This window comes from Hesperophylax consimilis, chromosome 8 (genome assembly GCF_061612785.1).
Source record: "Hesperophylax consimilis isolate HC1 chromosome 8, BYU_Hcon_1.0, whole genome shotgun sequence".
NCBI lineage: Eukaryota > Metazoa > Arthropoda > Insecta > Trichoptera > Limnephilidae > Hesperophylax > Hesperophylax consimilis.
Window position 1 is genome coordinate 10,607,601 of NC_142843.1, and position 22,849 is coordinate 10,630,449.

General features: G+C 34.4%; 1 protein-coding gene across 1 annotated transcript in view; it reads left to right on the plus strand.

Moving 5' to 3' along the window:
* Positions 1-22,849, plus strand: part of LOC149421553 (uncharacterized) — a 519,511-nt gene that overhangs the window by 404,016 nt on the left and 92,646 nt on the right. The window contains exons 3-6 of the mRNA XM_089634868.1: positions 2,363-2,459; positions 7,443-7,493; positions 8,157-8,263; positions 8,948-9,211. Of these exons, the coding sequence (XP_089490994.1) occupies positions 2,363-2,459; positions 7,443-7,493; positions 8,157-8,263; positions 8,948-9,211 (519 nt within the window). The remainder of the gene's footprint in view (positions 1-2,362; positions 2,460-7,442; positions 7,494-8,156; positions 8,264-8,947; positions 9,212-22,849) is intronic.

Genomic DNA, 22,849 nt, shown 5'->3' on the forward strand with positions numbered 1-22,849 from the left:
AGTTATTATTTATGAGAAGCAATAATAAATAAATGTATGTATTTATTGTTATTAAGTTTAATTTGTAGAACTCCATTTTATTTTTTTATTTTTTTTTTATATATACAATAATATTATTATTGGGTTTATAAAAACAGTTTATTTTTAAACAAGTTCTGCTGTGTAATTATTATTACGCGTGACAGCTGTTTCGCCCTCTAAAGGCATTATCAAACTGTGGGTAGCCCACTTACAGACGATACATTTATATTATTTCTAGGTAGGTATTTTAATTTCAATTACTGATTTCTTAATTGATTTCTGTGTAAAAATGTTAGAAATTATTGATGGTTATTACCCTAGTAAAGTTTCCCCAATTAGTGTAATGTTTAAATTTGACTGAATGTCTTAATGTTAGTTATTCCCAAACGATGACTCATAGGGTTAATTTAAATAGTATAATTAAGTACTTCAATGTGCACTCGTATTTGCACTAGGTTTTAAATTCTCTCGAACTTGTAAATAAAATAAAAAAAACATAAATCTACCGCACAATTGCCAGTTCATATCTTTAGACGTAGTAAGCCTCTTTAGCAATATACCTATTCAAGAATGCCTTAAAATCATTGCAGATATTTTAGACGAATCTAATATTAACCCAGTTACTAAAAAAGACTTATTCGATCTATTTAAAATTTGTGTGGAAACCAACTACTTTGAGTTTAACAATAAATTCTATCAACAAAACGACGGATGACCATTGGGATCGCCCCTCAGTCCACTTCTTGCAGAAATATTCATGGATTACATTGAAAAACAAATTTTAAATTCAATCTTTAGCAAACACATCATTTACTATGTTCGTTATGTTGACGACATTTTGGTCTGTTGGAAAGGCACCAACAGACAATTAGATCTTTTTGTCACATTTGCTAACTCCATCAACCGTAAAATCTGCTTTACGGTTGAAAGAGAGTGTAATAAGAAAATTAATTTTTTAGACCTAACAATCGGTAGAGAAAATAATAAACATACGTTCGAAATTTTCCGTAAGCCTACGTTTACAGATACGACCATTAATTATAAATCTTTACATCCATGGTCACATAAATTATCTGCCTACCACTCAATGGTGCATAGGCTTACTAACATCCCACTCGACAAGAAAGCATACGAGAAGGAAAAAAATACAATCCTAACTATTGCTAAAAATAATGGCTTCAAGGGTAGAGACATCGAAAAAATAATTAATAATAATAAACACAAAAATAACCTTAAATTAATTTACCCAACGACTAATAATAAGACGAATAATAAATTCGGGTGTTAAGAATTCATCGGACAGACATCTAATAAAATTGCCAAAGTCCTCAAAAAATGTGGCTTAGATATTGCCTTCCGCACAAAAAACAACTTAGGATCATCTCTTAAAAACTCAAAAAGTAAGGTACTCAAATTACAAAATAGTGGCATTTATAAACTCCAGTGTGACGAATGCAACGCTGTTTATGTTGGACAAACGGGTCGGTCCTTTAACACTAGGTTCAAAGAACATATAAGATCTTTTAAAAATAATAATAAAATACAATCTCAATTTGCCAAACATCTCCTAGATGAAAATCACTCACTTAATGATAATAATAAACCAACTCCGTTACACGTACAAAATAAAGGCCGTAAACTTAATCTTTTAGAGCAGTTAGAAATTAACAAAAATTAATAATCCAAAAGCTATTCTAATTAATGAACAAACCAATATAATTCGTTCACCCCTACTAGATATCTTCAAACCTAGTGCAAATACGAGTGCACATTGAAGTACTTAATTATACTATTTAAATTAACCCTATGAGTCATCGTTTGGGAATAACTAACATTAAGACATTCAGTCAAATTTAAACATTACACTAATTGGGGAAACTTTACTAGGGTAATAACCATCAATAATTTCTAACATTTTCACACAGAAATCAATTAAGAAATCAGTAATTGAAATTAAAATACCTACCTAGAAATAATATAAATGTATCGTCTGTAAGTGGGCTACCCACAGTTTGATAATGCCTTTAGAGGGCGAAAAAGCTGTCACGCGTAATAATAATTACACAGCAGAACTTGTTTAAAAATAAACTGTTTTTATAAACCCAATAATAATATTATTGTATATATAAAAAAATAAAAAAAATAAAATAAATGTATGTTTTGATCAAAATAATGAGCTCGCCCAAAATGACTCTTAAACTGTTGTAATTAATAATGAAAAGTTAATAATATTATTAGAAGTGCATTTTCGACTTAAGGGTATTTTTGATAAATTTAATAATAAGACGATGACAATTTAAAAATGTGATTATTAACAGTGTTGTTTGTTTGATTATTGCAGATGGAGGCGCTGGTCCGGGAGATGCAGGACCCGGAGGCGGGCGTGCCTGTGGGCAGCCAAAAGGTCTTCCTCACGCACGTGCCAGCCGCTTTCATGGGTGAGTTAACCAACCCTCATTCCTCATTCCGCATTCCACATTCCTCATTCCTAATTCCTCATTCCTCGTACATCATTCCACATTCCCCAATCCTCATGTCTCATTCTTCATTCTTAATTTATCATTGCTCGTACATCATTCCTCATTCCCCAATTCTCATGTCACATTCCTCGCTCTTGATTCCTCATTCCTAATTTCTCATTCCGAGTACATCATTCCTCATTCTCTAATCCTCATGTCTCATTCCACGCTCTTTATTCCTCATTCCTAATTTCTCATTCCTCGTACATCATTCCTCATTCCCCAATCCTCATGTCTCATTCCTCGCTCTTCGTTCCACATTGCTCATTCCTCATTCATCATTTATCATTCATCAAATGTACAACATGATGTCTATATAATACAGGGTGCTAAGAGACGCACCTGACTTCAAACAATGATTCCTGAGCTTATTTATTTATTTATTTATTTTTTTTTTTATTTATTTAATACATGTTACATTATTATGAAATTTACATAAAGTAGATATAATGAATCACCATACTAGGCGGCTGCCTGTTTCATGGTGACCAATTGAGTGTAATTAATTTGTATGAAATATGAAATCTAGTGTAAACATATGAAATTAGTAACTATAGATGAAGCTAAAATTTTGGAAAAATTGTAATAAAAAGTAGAAGATAGAAATTAGAATATATGGAGAAAAATTAAGAGAAATTAGAATTAAGAGAAATTAGAATTATATGGAGAAAAAAAATGTAGTATGTATTTTGGTCTCTGGTCTCGGTGAGTTAAATTTTTTTAATGATTTTATTTATTTACCTAACATTTAAAACAAATTAAGGTATTGGACAGTTAGACTCGGGGTGGGGTTTTTTTATTTGAAAAAAAAAAAAACCACCAATAATTGTCACGGGAGACCAAAATTTTACCAATATTTTTTTTACATAATATTGTGAGGAAAATGGTTTAAGTTTATCAGGTACGTCCTTTAACATCCTGTATAAGTGTACAAATGATTGGATTTCATCTATATATATATATAACCTCTTCCTCCACTTGTAAAATAATTATTTCGGCCATCAATTCCCTGTTTAATATTTAGTTCGGTGTTTCATGGGTGGTTTTAGTTAAGGCTGTATTATCTTTACCCCGTGGTCCAGGAAACGTTGATTGATGATCCTCTCGACGTTAGACCTACATTTATTTTTCTAGCTTGGGCTTTTGGCAGTTAAGGAATGGGTAATGGGGGAACTACATGCCTTCATATTGAATACCACAAATAATAGCTTTCTTGTTTTACAAAGAAAAAGTACAAACACAAATGATATTTTTATCCGAATTAATGTAATTTGTTTGTTGTTAGCATTAGATTTAATTTTCTTTTTTTTTTATTTCTCGAAAAAATTAGAAAAAAATTTCGAACGAAATCCTCGGTAACCTTATTTTATTAAAAAAAAACTAGTTTACATGTACCCGGCGTCGCTCGGAGACATGAATATTTTGGTGTGAAGTTTTGACCAAACATAAAAATTTTACCGAACGAATCCTAAGGATCGGACATTGTTCCGTTCCTTCCCATCTTTTTAAAATTCACGTCGTTGACTCCCCAGATCTGCCGTCTAGAAGTGGGAACTTTAGATCACATATTATTTGGTTGTCCCTCTCTAAACAAATATCCTCTCTTCTATCAAGCCTTATCTAAAATTGCCTCCCCTCCATTCAACATCTCATGTCTTCTAAGTCTGAACTCGACACCAATTTTAATTATAATTTTGAAATTTTCCTTTTTAAATAAAATTAATATTTAAATTCACCTATCATTTCTGAATAATTTTAAATGGTGGCCAAGAACACCCTTGAAGGGTGAAAGCCAGAAATAATGGAAAAAAAACCCTAAGTATTTGTTTCACCCTGCCGTGCCATCAAAGATATTAGAAGAACGAGATATGCTATGTTGGCCGCCGGACCGTAGGCGGAGTACTACCTAATTAGGGTACTTTGAATACTGTCGGGACGTGTACGCACAGAAATCTGTTCTATGTATTAGTGCGGATACCTTAGCGTAAGCGAAGGTGTGCAGTAGTATTGGTGAACAAAACCGGCGACACTGGGCAAAACAATTCCACACAGTATGAACTGCTCATAGCACAGCTCGTTCTTCTAATATCTTTGCGTGCCATGAAACGTGAAACGTCGTACACTCATTTTTTTTATATACTCGTATATACCAGTGGGCCTGGGCAGACGTTGTCCTGCCAGAGACCGCCTTCTATGTATATAGGAAAGTTAAAATTTGTGGTTATATGTATTTTTGGATGTTAAAACATAAAAAGAAAAAAATCATTGAAAGAATTTTTAGATCTCGACGTACACATTCACAAAATTTCATTGAAATTGGTTGGGCGGTTTCGGAGATTAGCGAGTGTTCGTCACAGTGATTTTTATATATTAATACTAGCTGACGTGTACCCGGTGTTGCTAGGAGTTATCCTTAGGAAATAAACATATACGATTGCAGACCTTTCTGTAGGCATTTTTAAGATATACAACTCCGTACTCCATTATTTTGATTTATCTCATAAGGTTTAGACAGCGTTAAAAATGTAGTTCCCGATAATATATTTTTATGACTTTATAATAAAACATCGTCTTTTCTCTACTTTCTACAAATATAGTATGCACGCATTATATATGTAAGCCTTTCAGAAGAAATTTTCTAAATTTTAATGAAAACCCTATCAAAATCCGGTGCGTATTTTAGAAGAACTAAGCGCACAAACAGACAGACGCGGATAGCCACTTTATTTTATATTATTTAGAGATCTTAGAATAGATTCTTATCTTAAGACTAACAATTTATTTAAATAAATTTAGTAAAACATACCAGCAAATTTTATTTATATTTAAGCACAATGGTTAGTGTAAACAAAGTACGAATTATTAAAATTGTTATGTTTGAGAAACATTTCGGTTCCATATTACAATTAACTAACTGTTCCTCGCCATGCGATTCTGTGGCTCAGTCTGTCTATGAAGTAAATGAAACAATAGCGCGTGTTGCTTTTACGTCCAATAGATGGCGCTGTTTATCAAAAAACATGTTCGTCCACAGATGGCGCTGTTTTTTTTTTTTTTTTAATTTTATTTGTCTCAGGTGACATCTGTATAATGTAGGTATATAAAAAAACACACGTATTTGAATGCAACTTCGTGTCAAAAATTCAAAACAATCGATTAAGAACCTTTGGAGGGTTAAAGATTTTGAAAAAACTAACATTTTTATTGATATTGATAGATAGATACACGCTGGGGATATTATATATTATTTAAATTCTTGAAGAATATCTGTGGCTGCATAGTATTACCGTCTTGAAGAGTATCTGTCGCTGTATAGTATCACTAATTTGAAGAGTATCTGTGGCTGCATAGTATCACCAATTTGAAGAGTATCTGTGGCTGCAAAGTATCACCAATTTGAAGAGTATCTGTGGCTGCATAGTATCACCAATTTGAAGAGTATCTGTGGCTGCATAGTATCATCAATTTGAAGAGTATCTGTGGCTGCATAGTATCACCAATTTGAAGAGTATCTGTGGCTGCATAGTATCACTAATTTGAAGAGTATCTGTGGCTGCATAGTATCACCAATTTGAAGAGTATCTGTGGCTGCATAGTATCACTAATTTGAAGAGTATCTGTGGCTGCATAGTATCACCAATTTGAAGAGTATCTGTGGCTGCATAGTATCACCAATTTGAAGAGTATCTGTGGCTGCATAGTATCACCAATTTGAAGAGTATCTGTGGCTGCGTAGTATCAATAGAGATTCTTTATTGCCTAATGTTTTAAAAAAGAAGATTCTAAAAGAGGAGTCTTTATTTCCTTGCTTTGGACTTTATTGCATGCAGTGAATGTAAAAATGTCGACTAGACCACCGGGCAATCCAACTGTGGATATATTCGGGGCAGGGTCATTATTACGTGCTAAACAACGATTTTTTTTTTTAACTTAGTGTGACTCGAACCCAGGTAGAGCGGTGCCCCGGCGAGGCAAAGGTCCTGGGTGTGAGTCCTAGATGTGACCGTATCTTTTTCTGATTTTTCTGTTTCAGATTTTTGTTTGGGAATCGCTAATACTGTCTTCAATAATTTAATATTACAGTTTGAGGTTTTACTCACTAGGTTATTCCAAAAAAATAAATATTCATCCTCGACTTGTAAAAAAGTCAATAGATGTCGCACATTAAAATTAAAATAATATATTTTTATCTTAAGATGCTGTCTAGATTGCATTTAGATCGGGTTGAATCTTGCGATCATACATAAAGATAGTTGCCAATAAAAATGTACGGTGAGAAAAATGAAGACAATGTCGGCAGTTCTTATTCGAAGTATGATACAGTTAAATATGACCGAAGGAGATAGGGTCCCATTAGCTCAGTTGGTAGAGCGGTGCCCCGGCAAGGCAAGGGTCCTGGGTTCGAGTCCTAGATGTGACTGTATCTATTTCTGATTTTTCTGTTTCAGATTTTTGTTTAGGAATCGCTAATATTGTCTTCAATAATTGAATCTTTATTTATTTATCACTTTCAGAACTTGTTCTTGTATTGTTTTTTTACACATTTTTTTCACAATCAAATGTTCAACAATATTCATACAACCGTCATATCAACTCCCTACAGATATATCTAGTATGACTAAAGCATAATATTTTCGAATAAGCCAGTGCTTACAGACATCACATCAAATATACACCAGACCACTGAAATCCATTATCTCATATTAAGACTTTATGATAACCATAAATATACATTTTTAAGGAAAGAACGCAAAAATAAGCACATCAAGTCCATTTTACTATACATAATTGAAAATATTATCAAAACCTTCTTGCTTTTTTCAATAATTCATGCCAAAATTCCCTTTTCAACCTCAATTTGACTGTTTTGTTCGCGTTTTTAATGTAATTAATTTGTTTCAGGCTACGATCTCATCGAGTGGTTAATGGAGCGGTATGGCATCGAGGAGTCAGGTAAATTTTCGATGATAAATTTATTTGTATTATCAATAAATGATTAGCCATCAAATTATTTGGCGCCCAACGTGGTGCTTTTTAGCAGCTATGATTAATAAAAATTAAACGTTTAGCAATCGACTCTAGTAAATTAAATTTAAATTGCGGAATGTTTTTTCTTCATCGTTACATTTATTTGGACATTCAATAATTTATTTGGCGCCCAACATGAGGCCCTTCAACTTTTATCTATTTAAATTTTATGAATGGTTAAACTATCGACTCTTAACGTAAATATTATTTTTTAATGTTTACAACGCTAAATTTTCAATATAAAATTAATTTTGCATAAGCAAAAGTCACTTTGGAGACACTGGTTGAGGAAGACACTTTGAACTCTCTAACAGGACTCTATCGACCCATCACCTTGCACCAAAACCTCCTAGTTCACAAGGCTGGGACACAAAATCAAATCAGCCTCTTAACTTGTATGAGAAAGTCAAAAAATATTAAATTAACTAAAACATTTTAGTTAATTTAATATTTAATGCTGACAAACTACATAAGTAGTTTAGCGGGTTTAAATGTGAATAAATTAAAAAAAAAAAAGTCAAGTGTCCCGACCTTGTGATCTGAGATATTTAGTAACTAATTTCAAGTTTGTTGTTTTTTTGACTCCAGAGGCGCTCAACCTTGGTAACCAGCTCTGTCAATACGGCTACTTCTTCCCTGTCAATGATAGCAAGACCCTCGTAATCAAGGACGACTCTTCGCTCTACAGGTTCCAGGTAATTAAAACTATAAAGTGATCTGAACAGAGTGTAAGTCAACATCTGCGGTGACATAAACAATAACTCGATCCGTCCAACTGCCAACTGAGCGTCCTGCCCACTGGGCTATCGGTCATATCAGTTCACATAATAGCACCATTGGAAAATACAAGTAAATATTTTCTGTAAAGGAACACATAAAACTCTAATATATTTATGTGAAATTTCACGCGACACGAGTTCTACATAGTATAAATTCTTGTGATGGACTTCCGGGAGAGCGACGTACGCTTTTGTAATTAAATTTCCGGACCTTCGAAAAATTTGTTTTGGAACGCTCTTTTGAAATTCAAAATACCGTCTAATACGCAGGATTTAGTGTGTAATATGCAGGATGTATCAGTTATCATGCTACCGAAAGAAACCATCGTTTCCTGAGCGTACTTAGAGTAAAAAAATTATACGCCGTTTTGCCGTCACGTGATATAGCCTTCCGTGCAAATTTGAATGAAAACAAATATTCCATTTAACCCACTAGCCCAGCGCTGTTTCAATTACACACGCCTGAGATCGTAGATCTCCATACCATTTGAATTTCGTAAACACAGTTTTTTTTATTAGAGTTTTAAGGCTATACATTTGGATCTCGATACACTTCCACACTTTTTCTTTATTATATGTTTATATCCCATTGGTTTGCAGTCGCCGTACTACTGGCCGTGGCAGAATCGCGGCGGAGCGGCGGGCGGCGCGGCGGGCGGGGCGGCGGGCGGCGCGGCGGGCGGGGCGGCCTCCCCGCCGCCCACGCACCCCGACAACGTGGAGTATGCCGTGTACCTGTGCAAGCGGAGCAAGCGCAACCGCCAGCGCCACGTGCTCGAGGAATACGAGGCCGAGGCGCTGGCCGGGTTGCGTCGTAACTTGCAGGCCAAGTGGGAGTTCATCACCATGCAAGCCAACGAACAGGTAACTAACGCTTTTTGATAAACATCTCATTAAATTGGTTCCAAAAGGTTTTCAATGTTAGTGATCTGCTATATATCCAGTCGTGAACACATCCACCTTATCTTCTTCTTCTGACAGGCGATTTCGGTGTTACTTAAGAATAAGGAATTGTCCTTAACGACGTTTTCTCTATCTGGACTGGAGTCGCAGTTAACGTAAAAGTCGTTAATAATTATAAAATTAAAGATACTTCTGCTGTCATCTGAAAGAACTGGAATCGAAGTTAACATAAAAGTCGTCAGTAATTTTAAGATTAAGGACAATTCCTTAGCCGGAATCAGGAAACAGTGACGCTACAAGGAAACTTATTTTTACCTCCTTCGCCATCTTCCTCCTCCTATCACAAGGCAGTCCCATTGTGAATATGCTTTTATAATTGGTTTGAAATCAATTCAACAAGAATTTGTATGAAGAAATCTCAATTTCAGAAGAGGGGAGAAACTCCGAATAGAGAGAAAAAAATACTGAAGTATATAGTGATATCAAACTTGTTCTAACATTCTTCATGCACGCTCATTACGTTGGGCAACAGTGTAATCTTTACCCTGCAGGCGGCAGCTAGAAACAATTCTGCGGAACTGCATTTGTGCCAGTCACGTTAATAGGCCACTGGGAGGCCGATTTGGGTACCGCCGCTCCGAAAACAGATCACCCCAAGTTGTTCGGTACATTTAGTGGTTTAGCAGGGGTGCGCAGGTTCATCGGGTGAGGTAAGTTCACCACCTGCGTGGGTGCCAGATTGGGAGAGGCTATTTTGGGGAGACCCTTTGACCTCTCCAACTGGTCTTTCGACCCATCGCCTTGGGAGAGAGATATTTATACGTCTCCCCTGGACACACTGATTCCTAGATTCCTGCCCACTTCTCATATATAATATATGTTTCCTTCACAAAACTTCTACTGCTTAAAAAAACACTCCACACAGCATCCCCAAAGGTGACATAAGCCCTGACGGAAAGAATTTTCAAAACATAATATAGATTATTTAAAAAGCGGTCTATGCTCATCGAATTCTCACGTTAGAATTATTCTCGTTAGAAGGCTAACGCACATTGCTGATTCGTACAATAAGGCACAGACTCAAGCTATAGGTTGGGTCCTAGCTCTGTTATTGGCGGGGAGCAAAAAACAGTTTAAACCACAGACATATGAATATTAATAGACGAGAAGTTAAAGGCGAGGGGTTAAACCATGAGTTGCGGGACGCAGAGAAGAAAGCTGACTGTGATTCGTCAATAAATCAATCTGACAGTAAATAGGCATCTCGCATTATAATATCACCATTTAGTTCTTAAAAGTAAAATCTGCTTTTGAATGAATAGACATTTTTATATGGGAGCGCAAATTACTCGCCACGTTATGAACAAATTTGCGAAGTCCAGTCATTCGGCAAAATAAATTTCTTCTATTTTCAGAGTCGAATATATTGTTTACGTATTTAGTTAAGACACTTTTATAAATGTTCATAATTTACTTCCCAGTAACCAACCATGAGCACACTTGAGAATTGCTACATTCGACCAATGTTGGAAGGTTGTCACAACCGCTCTGTTCCTATTAATAATAAAATAATGAAATCTTTAAGAAAATATATAACATTTCACTTTTAAGAAGATAATAGAAATGTAAAACAACTAAAAAAACAAATGAAATTATATATACACAGCTTTTACCAGCGATTCCTAAGAGTATTTGGAGTAAAAATTTGGACATCATTTTGCCGTCCGATGACACTTTTTCAATTGAAAACAATAATATGTTTTTCTATCACACATCGCCACTCGGTATAACCTAGCGCATTACGTGATATGCACTCCTTCTCGTTCCAGCAGTACCGTAAATACGAAACAAGCGCGTACCTAACACGTGGTCTGTTGCGACGTGTGATAGTATAATCCAAAGATAATATATGATCGGTGGTGACGTGCGATGGAAAAATATAATATTTTTAATTTTGAAAATGACACATACATTTTTCATTCCAAACATGCTCACAGTATCTACATTTTACTTCCAAACATACCAATTTTTCACAATTGATAACCAACCAATTATCCTATATTAAGTGTTGTTTATGAGTTGTGTAAAATTCAAAACTCGATTAGTAATAACGCCATTAAAGTGGAATAAATTTAAAAATGATTGGTTTATTATCCTTTATTAATACGACGGAGCTCCAAATGATACTATTATGTATTTTATCAAAGCGCAAAAGGCGAAGGCACATCCCTGATTCTTGTGCACGGCTTTGTGTTTCGCGTCCATCGCGTGATAGTATATGTTTCTAAAACTGATCCATATTATACGATGTGAATAAGCTTAAAATAAAGTAAAATAATGCTTATATATGGAATGTAATACGACAATTGGGTTTATTCTCTTTTTCACATCTATTTTTACAAGTTTTCATAGCACAAGCCACCATTTTGCCGTGTTATTTCCTAAAATGAACCGATGATGCCTCGACCATAGTTCGCACAAGAATGTTGACGTCACGTTTTCTAAATTCACGGGAGGCCATAAGCGAGCACAGCCGGCTCCAATGGAACCGGTATGGGGAGTGGGGAATAATACGCTCTTAATAACTTAGGGCAGGTCTACTAATATTCATATGTCTATGGTTTAAACAAACGTTTTGGAAATCTTAGCAGAAAGATAAAAAACGATGTTATTATAAAATGCACGCAAGTGGCCTATTCTAGAGCCACGAGGAGTGCCGTCTTTCTCTGCCTTGTCTTCTATTCTTCCATTAACCTGCCCCTGTAATATCAATTGACTACCTACCAAATCTTGTGTTATTCGTATATGACCAAGTGATTGAAGTTTACTTCTTTTTATTATTATTATTTTATTAGGTAGTACGATTTTACAATAATTGTTGTCATCGATGAAGAACTTCTTATTTGGTTACTTTATTGGGCAAGGGTATATTTGAGAATTTTGCATTCAAAGGTAAGCCACATAATCTCTTTGATTATGTGGTAAGCCACATGATCTCTTGATGACTTCTTCGTCTAAAAATTCCCAAAACGTTGGGAGTCAATCGTAAATATTGAAAGATTTTTGGTCAGTTTGTGTAACTGGTTTATTAATATATAAACATAAATAATAAAAATACATAAATAAAAACCCTATGTTATCATTCTCAAAAGTCGCATTCTGAAATCCGGCATCCTTGTCTGCTATCTTTGAAATCCGTGACAAAGAGAAGAACCGAATACATTTTTATGACATTACAAAGGTTGGGAAAGATTGAGAGTGAAATCGTCCTTCCCCCTGTGAAAGTTCACTTTTTCGTCGTGCGAAAACTCTGGCTGTACTATAACTGGGACGTTCAGTGCTGCGGAAACCTTCCTGCGATAGCATCCTAATGCGGCTTATTACCACTATTGTCCTTTTCATGAAAAACGTATTTTACGAGGGTTTTATGTTTGTATGCCCGGAAACACTGAGCCTTTTTACGGCGGTGAATTTGCAATCATAGTAGACTTGTGAAAAATGGGATATATGGAAAAAAAATAAAATTGTTTTTATGTTTTTTTTTTATTTACTAATCACATATAAAAAAGACGATCAGTATCTCTTTCAAAGATCCTTTGTACAAACTTACCTGTTACTAAAGTATTTTTCCGGACGTTTTTTGTTTAATGTTTAAATTGGATGGTGAATGTGAAGTGGGATGGTGTGTATGCAGAAAAAAGCTTTCCGCAAAAGACAAAATCATGAAATCAATAAATAATTAGTAACTAGTAACTGCTCTAATTGTATTGAATGAAAATTAGAGGAAATACCACCAAAAAATAAAAGATATTTTAATCATGTTTAATTTATTTTACTATCCAAAAAAAGATATCTAGGTTATGTATTTATTACAACCTATGTGTCATTGAAATGACACATAGGTTGTAGAAATGTTATTGAAATGATTCCATATTTGCTACATCCTTTGCCGAGACGACAACGGTTCTAATTGTCAAGTTGCTTCAAATTATGTCGTGTGGTCCTTTAGTATTAGTTTTAATATATCTTTTAAAAGATTTTTTAGACAGGTTTTACAGGGGAATAGCTCGAATTCATTTTCTTTTTCCTTTTCCAGTTTCCTAATAAGTGATGGTATTGTGAAGATCTCAGCTTCTTTGGGCAAAAGTTGTATTAAATTTAGGCATGTTCAGTAACTGTTTTTGCCCTCTCTCTTTGGTCCAGAATGAACTATTCATTACGTAGCATTATGTGTTTGAATTGTTTGATGAGAACGTACTGTATTTAATTCAGCACCTTAATTATTTTTTAGTTTGAAAATGTAACCTTTGGCAAAATTTTCGAATAAAACTGCCAGAACCTGGATTATAAAGTGTATTCTTTGATACAACACCATCAGATCGTTGTAAGTTACGCACTTATCTTTGTGTGTTTCGGATTTGGTTAGGCACACCGCAAAAATATAATAATATTTGCATAGCATTTGGGTCCCTCCTAGGCGTCGTGAGTTCAATTTTTCCGCTGGCTAAGTCCTCTATCTTGACACAAGCAACATTTTCCGCTTAATGTGCTGGTAGCAGGAGATTTTTAAATATTGTCAGGTTATTTATAACCCTAGTTAGTTAGTTAATTTGTCTTTCTAAAAAAATAAATTATGTTTGACTTTTTTTTTTTTTATAGTGAATACCTAATTATGGTTATGGCATCCCCAATTGGGGGATGTTGTGAGGCTGGAGGTAAGTGGGGAAGGGAAAGAGGAAGGTGGGGAAGTACCTGGCTATTCAGATCTAGTCACTAAACACGGCTAAAGCCATTTGGAGCAACGTTTCGATTCTGAATGGTGGTCTTACACCAGGGCGATACTGGTAGTATCTTCCACTCTGGAACGTGCCGCAAATATACTATATATTATTTTAATTAATTAATTGTGAAATAACACAAATTAATCAAATAAAATTTATTTGCGCACGCCGGGTTCGAACCTGCGACCTTCGGAATGGCAGTCCAATGCGTTACCACTGGACTATGCCGGCCGTCAAATATGATTTAACCAATTATAAAATTTGGTGAACCTTACAAAGCTGTAGAGCTACAGTACTAAGCTAAAAAAGATTAGCACAGATGTAAAATGTATGTGAAAGTTCTGGAAGTCCACGCAACTTTTTCAGTTTGCACATTCAATTTGCTTCTGCAGGTGAATCCGGGCAGTCAAATCTAGATTTTTTTCTATCGCTGTCTTTGGAGATATCAAGTCCTTGTAAAATGATCTAGCGTCAAATTCTCCGACTTTACGTAGGTACTAAGATTTTAAGTACCAGTGATCAGAAAAAAGTTCAGATCGTGGCTCAACTTGGTTGTAAAGTAGAGGGTTAGTCTGAATCCAAAAAGTGATACATTCCTGCCGTGATTAATGGTCTTTTGCTGTTGTTTCATTCTATGTCGACAAAACTTTTTCACTTAACCGCAACATCACGAAAAATAAATATCATTTCTCTATGCGACCAATCTGTCATAGAATCAAATGGCATAAAGCTTGTACAAATTTTCTGGTAAGATACTTTCAAGGATATTCAAATCTTACACGATTACACTAATGGCGCATTCAATTTTTTTAAATAGTTGTGAATTAAACGAATGCAACTTTTCTTTTTCTAATATCTTAACACTGCCGTTTTGCACTGTATCGTGGATCCGCGTTTTTTTGTAATATTTCTATTAATACATGTCTTTGTCCTTATTCACCAAATGACATTTATATTTAATTTTAATACGAAGTCTTTTCTGACATTTCTAAATATTTTTGTTTTTTAAGGAATTATTGGTTTTCAAGTATCATTCGATCCATTGCTGTCAAAATATGGCTTCCGTATACATACTTAAAATCTTCTCTTTGTAATTTTTTTTAATTATGTGAAACCATTCGAAGTATGTTGTGCGGCTTCAAGGTATTGGGGAGGGGAAGGAGATGGGAAAGAAAAGGTTAAACCTGGCTATTCAGATTTGGTCACCAAACACGCCCAAAACCATTTCTATCAAAGTTTCAATTCTGAATGGTGGTCTTACACCAGGACGATACTGATAGTATCTTCCACTTTGGAACGTGAAATAATATAAATTAATCAAATAACATTTACTTGCGCACGCCTGGATTTGAACCCGCGACCTCCAGCTTGCTAGTCGAGAGCCTTAATCCCTCGACCACGGAGACCGTCAAAAATACGTAGTAAATATATTATCCAACGGTTTGTAATGCATCAAAAATTCAATAATAGTAGTTTGCAGTCTGATAAAGGTAATTACATTTTTAAATTTAAAAAAAGCGGAGTTTTGTTTTTAATCGGTTTGATTTGCGCAAGTTTATTCCGATACAAATTAATAATTTAATCGAATTTCAAAATATGTGAACAAAAATTTTTGCTCAAATGATTTGAGCTTCACGAAGTTAAAACAATTCTGTTATTCTTTATTTTCAACCATACACTGTGTAACAAACGACGAACTTTCGTTCAATTAATCAATTTGCTGTTCCAAGTATTTATCGAACATAAAAGATACTATACAACATTTTTTTACATTTCCATGCACCAACGCGTATTATAAATCCTAAAACAGTGAAATTATTAATGATAACCAACGAGTTTTCGTACTAAAGATAAGTTTTCGAATAACTTAAAAATGTTTGAATTCTTTCTGATCCCATCATAAAAGCGGAAATGTTGCTTGAGTAAAGTTGGAAGACTTGGCTAACGGAAGATCATAACTCGGTAACCGACTAGTAATTTAATTATAACGTAAGCACTATACTTACGTATGAATTCTCCATCGAAAGATCTAAATTTGTTGCGCTCGAATTAGCTTTCGTATCATAAATGAACACCTAGGTTATTTTAATATAAAGTACCCTTCACACAAATCTACGAAATTCAACAAAAATAACCTTTTTGGCACCTACCAACGATATTTTGTACCATTAATCAACTCTACGCATTATTTGGACATAAATTTTCGACCAAATGATCAAATTTTAGGTCCAACCGACATGTTTTCGTACCATTAATCAGTCCCTCTACTATTATTTGCATATAAAATACCCTTCAAACTTAACATTTCGTAGAAAGCCAATCGTATAAACATTTCAATAACACGTTTATGTGGAATTTGAAGGCTCTAGGCCATAGACTCTCAAAACCACGTCCCCTCTTCCACGTATTACTTGAGAGCCTCCACGTACTACTCCTGGGAAGATAATAAAATGCTGGAAACGGCGCATATTTGAAACTGAACAGATTTGTATACAAAAGATTTTTTAAAGTCTTGTGATTTAGTTGCTCAGTTTTTTATATGAAAAAAATGGATCATAGAACTGTGTAGAGTGCAACAAATCTCATTACTTAATTACTACAAGCAAATTGCTTGAAAATCTTGGACTTACCATTCCCACATCATAGTTTATACAATTCATTACTTATTTAAAATTGATTGAATCATACGTTTATCGGGATTTCTGAAAGTTTCACCTAACGTAATATTTCATGACTGAAACTACAAAGTCTACATTTAAATATTATGATTTTTTTATCGTCAAAAACAGTGGCAACTCTCGTATTCGATTAACATTACTTATTTTGAAAATATTATAGCTTCGTCGGTTTTCAAACTACACCTCCTTTATTTTTTATTAGTAAAAAATGATAATTATTCGCTTGATGTAGTTTACAATATATTATTATTTTTGTCCAACAGTACTTTACATAAAGATTAATTATGAATTTAACAATAAACATGAACAACGCCCTGTATATATTTTTTTCGTCTTTGAATTTTTCACTCATTTATTTACCGTTTCCCCAGAAAGGTCACAGTGGAAAAGGTTAACAAAGAATGAGGTGAGCACTAAGCGCTAATCACTTATACCATCTCTTCGTTTATGAATACGCCGGCCAAATGCTAAGCGCAATATGCCCTTTCTGCTGCTAGGTGCTTGTGTTTGTGCTTGGTGTTTGGTGCTTGGTGCTTGGTGTTAGTGCTCTGTGAGACCTTTAACTACTACAACAATGTAAACGTCCTCACCTTTTGATATTATCATTATGTTAATGTCATCACTCATATTTGAGAGTTTGCAGACAATACTGTGATTTAATGGAATGAAGTCTTCCAAAGGCTTCTTTTGGATATAATTTGATGTGTGCGAATAACTTTTGACCGTCAAAACATCCATGTGTTCTCTATTTATAATTCTCTTTTTCTTTTTCATTATTATACGCTTTGGTGATATAAATGTTATTTTTTTACAAAGGATACAAACAAGTGCTCATTCCTTTCTCGTTACTAGATGAGTGCCGGAAAAAGTATTTCTTTTTTTATTTTATTTTATACCACTGGAGCGATTTTTGGCAAATTATGCCAATTTTGAAAAATCTTTACATTGATCGTTTTCCATAATGCGCCAAATTTATGGAACCTAAAAATATGAAATAAACGGTTTAAGGTGATGCCATACGTAGTAATGCAAAATCATTTATTTTTGGTTTAAATATTTGGTCGCCTAGAAATGTTTCAGATGCTTTAATTAAATACTGCGAGTAAAATACATCTTGGCCTTTGAAATAATCGAGTATTTTTAAGATAAGTCTTTTTATAAGCCCAGAAAAAAAATAATGTAAAGGCCTACGAAAACTGCTTTAAAGTTCAAAATCTCCTACTTACAAATCCATTTTCGGTTATAATTTTATTGTATAATGTGACAAATTAAGTTATTTATAAAATGATCAAAAAAAAATTAAATATTTATGCCTGAACATCCACAAAATAAAATAAAAGACACTTTTTGGCCATGTTTTTTTCTTGCATAAATCAAAACAGGCGGATGGTGTTAAGCGGGAATTTAAACCTTATCCCATCTACGTAAGGTTTGTTATTGATAGCGGCTCAATTTAAAATATTACACGACGTAGTGCATTGCCTTAATCTAGGAGAATTCATTAGCTTTAAACTTCTTTAAGCAGTTTTGTGTTTCCATTTTAATATTTTGAGGACAGGTATTCATTAAATAATATGATAAATGTATATAAATGACGCCAATCGCTCTAGTGGTTAGGAGTGTTCTCTTCTTTAATTAGGAATCAACAGTTGTGTAGGAAGAGTCCTGAAGGGACCGAAGATAGACTGTAGATAGATGGAGATAAAGATATTTTAATTCTAGCTGCAGTTAAATTAGCTTAAATACTTTAAGATTAAATGGTTTTTAATGTAAACGAGAACTAGCATCTCGAAACTTATTTAAACTGAATTTCGGCTTAACAATATTATTGGAAATTCTCAAAAACGATAAAAATTATATACCAAAATTGATTTAAATTTTCTAAGTACAAAAAAATATTACGACATTTGGGTACCAGCTATAATAAGGGTTTGTTATTTTTTTCAACCCTTTTTTATAAGGAATAATGGTTTCTCCGTTTTTTTTTCAAGATATTAAAAAACAACTGAGAAAATACTCAACTCCGTCTTAATTTAAAGATTCGACATTTAATTTGACATTATTCCTTTTTATTTCATTCTTCAGCTTCCTAACAAAACAAAATTTTTGTTAAATTTAAATATTTTTTATCTATCCACTACACAAACATAAACAATAACACTATTATAAAATGATTTACTTTATATTTTTATTTCACAAATTTTCGGGTGAGTAAGAGAAAATGTAGGTAAGTGTCTTAACACAGCTGGTTACCAAACATAGCTAAAGCCGTAGAATAGCGCCCCTGAGGTGATAACTCACAAAAGCGGCGCTATAAAAATTGTCCAATATTTATTTATTATTATTTAAAGAAGAACCCAAGAAATACCGTGTTGACGTGTTTCGTGATCCAAATCATGGCAAATGGTTAATGTTGGGTAAATAGTTGTTAATCAGTTGTGTAAAATTTAGAACACGTTTATTAGTATGGGGGTTAGAGTATGAGTAATATGAGTTATATTGAACTTTTAATCATCGTGTTGAAAGCATTCCTTGTTAAAACATTTATAATATCGTGCCTTGAACATAAGTACATTGCGGAATTATCGCTTAAAGTCACGATTATTTTAAGTAATGGGTTACATTTTAAGTAAGGGATAAGTTCTGTACCACTGAAAAGATTTTGGGAGTGTTTGTATGGGTGACCGGATAACTCATCAAAATGATTATTCATCACATCTTTAAAAAGTTATATAAAATCATGAAAAGTGATGAAACAACAATTTTATTAACTGGGTTAAGTAGTTTAGGTTACGTTAGATTAGGTTAGGTTTAAAAAAAATTTCATTGTTTCTAATGCTTTTATTTCACTTTTTAAAAGTGTGTTGAATTGTCATTGTGTTGATTTATCATGGAACCGTTTGTATGCTAGTAGTAGGGTAGATTATACCTTACATTGAGTAAAATTGTTGAAACATATTCAAATATCGAAATTCTTTCTTGAACAAAAGATAATCAAGTTCAAAACCCGTCCTAGAGACCTAGTAGTCCGAAGTTCTTAGATAAATTGGTGACATCTGTTTTCTTTCATATTGGTTTAAATCGCACTCCTACTGATTTTCTGTTTATTGGTACCAGCGATGTATGTTTCGTCAAGCCGAGAAAAACTGTAGTTGTTGTCAGCTGTTGGCGTCGTTATTGATTTAAAACATGATTGGAATCACGCCAGCCGGTAATGATGTGTACAATAAATATTACGTTTGTGTGCATTTATCCTTAAGGAGCCACGTGGAACCCTTTTAGCGACCCACGTTAAAACATCCCTTTGTAAAACGTCAAGATTTTCTGCGAAATTGAACGCGCTAAGGGTCGGTATTTAGGGCAAAGAGTTATGGGCCGCCTGTCCCTTTCACCATTAGGGATGGAAGAAACAGAATGCGAAGGTAGTGTTTAGATCAGGGTTTTCCAAACTTAATTTTTACGCATTTTTGAAAATTAAAACTTTCATATTATTGAATATTAAATCTGAACTATTATTTGTAGAAGACAAGAACACAAACAACACAAATTTTACTCAAACAAAAACGTTTTGGAATTAAAACACATCAAATAAATAATTCGCATTTGCAAATATGTATGATAGCAGTCATTGTTGTGAAGGAGATCTTAACTGTATATTTTAAAAGCCAATAAATAGATGTACGAATTGAATATATTTACATTAGATATAATATGTTAAACTTTGTAGCAAAACAAAATACACTTAAATCTTTTTTAAGTTATTAATTGTACACAATATGGGTGCCTTTTCATTGCTTTCATCTTCAAGTCATATATTTAGCGCCTACTTATTTAACTCACTGCTCCCTTACGTCCCTTTAGTAGCCCTTACATTTTTCAACATCTCTTACTCTCCGCACCGATCCCTCATCGATTATTTGAATTATTTAAAAAGTAAATTTTTTCAACGCCTTCTTATTACCCTCGCAGCACCTTAACTAACATTCGATGCCCCATGCTGCCTTTATGGTCACTACAGTGCCTTTCTATACCTAAAGGGCCCTCCCACCAGAGGCGGATTTGCAGTCTTGGCCGCCCTAGGCCCCAGACCATGTAGCCGCCCCTTTCTCAGTACCCATCATATTGACCAGGAGTATCCAAACTTTTCAGTGAGTTCCTAGGGTCAAAACCGTTTTAACTTTCCTGCCATTATCATTCATGGTTCATGGGGTGAGATTTGTCCAGGTCTTGGCGGCGGATACGTCTGCCCACCTGCTGCGTGGCGGGCCGGATCGAGAGAGACTGGGTGAGGGAGGCCTTTTGACCTTTCCAGCCGGACTATCTTGACCCATCGCCTTGCACCGCGGTTGGAGGGATGTATTCATAAGTATGTCACTCCTGGACACACTAATCCCCAGATTCCTACCCACCCCTCATACATTTTCCTTTTCAGAACTTCCTATCCTTCCCTTCCTTAAAAAGACCCTCCACACAGACGGAGCGTGAATGATAGGTGTGGCGAGGGCGGCTGCGGGGCGTGGGGGCGCGCTGTGTGCTGTGTGTGAACACGCTCTTGCATATCGCTATTTCGTACGTAGAATATTTAGGTACTTAGGAAGTAATTTCTTGTTATCATCTGTGACTTTTTTGTCACGGTTGGCCGCCCCTAATATCTGGCCGCCCTAGGCCCGGGCCTACATAGGCCTAAGGGCAAATCCGCCTCTGCCTCCCACCGTCCACACCGAGAAAAATTAACAGGCCTTATTGATAAAACATCGATTTGCTTTGATTATATACGTATCATGACGATGCAAAGAATTTTCGTTTTAATGCAAAAATATTCAGATTTTCATGAAAACGTGTTCCGACATCATGATAATATATTCGTAATTTACTAAAAGTTTATCATTAACCCTGTAAATTTATTCATTAAGCCTGCAATCCCGTTGTTTCTTTCTTCTCTTCTTTGTTTCTTCTTTTTCTCCCGTTTTTTTCTTTCTTCAATTCTTAATGAATTAGCAATAGTCATTTTTGTATGTGTAGTTTGTGAACCACTGTCATAAACTTTTAAATCCGGGGTTGCAATATTGAGGCTTTTGTGTAGCCGCCTTTGAACGTTTAACAAGTTCTTTCATTGAATTTAATACACAACGGACACTTTTTGCATACAATACACCGGGAGTTGCGTAGAATGATGGCCTTTTTATCTCCACTTGGCACGCCGTTGTGTACTGCGATACTACGCGACTTATGACGTGCGTATGAAAAACAAAGCTATGCTTTTATGCTCCTTTATCACAACTTTATCTTGAATATATTTTTGCGCCTCTATACTGTCAAGTGTTTGACATTTTCAAAGGCTGATTTATTCACTTGTTCAATGTCAATTCTTCGCATTTACTTGGAATACTTTGTGTTGAAATATGTTCTGAAACATACAATATTTGATCTGGTGGGCAAAGTACACTATCGCATATTTACATTTTGCTCTTCATAGATAGATGGTAGATAGATACAAAAGTAAAGCTTTCAATCGTTCTGTGTCTCGAGCATTTCTTTTAAGTACGTGTTGTGGTATATTATCAGGTAAGAAAAGTTTAAAAAAATAAAATGATAAAAGCAGTTTGTCAGAATTTCATTATTTTTTATAGATATTTCTGAAAGATGTGTTTTACTTTTTTTATTAATACAAGCCTAAATTATTAAAAATAATCTTGTTTTCTTAGACTTTTACACTTTATGCATGATAGATATTACTTACCTTTTACACTTTATGCATGATAGATATTACTTACCTTTTACACTTTATGGGTGATAGATATTACTTACGTTTTACACTTTATGAATGATAGATATTACTTACCTTTTACACATTATGGATGACAGATATTACTTACGTTTTACACTTTATGCATGATAGATATTACTAACTATTTCCAACTCGTTCCAGAGAAGTACATGATTTCAGAATCTGGTGTTTGACAACCATTCAGAATAAAACGATGCTTGAAAGTTCCATTTTTTTCAAATTAATTGTCGAAAAGAATGTGATCTTACTGGATACCCCCTTAATCTTTCTTTGGTTTAGTGACCAGATCTGATGAAGAATCACGTAATAAACCAAACTAAAACCTTTATTTTTCCTCTTCACTCAATCCCCA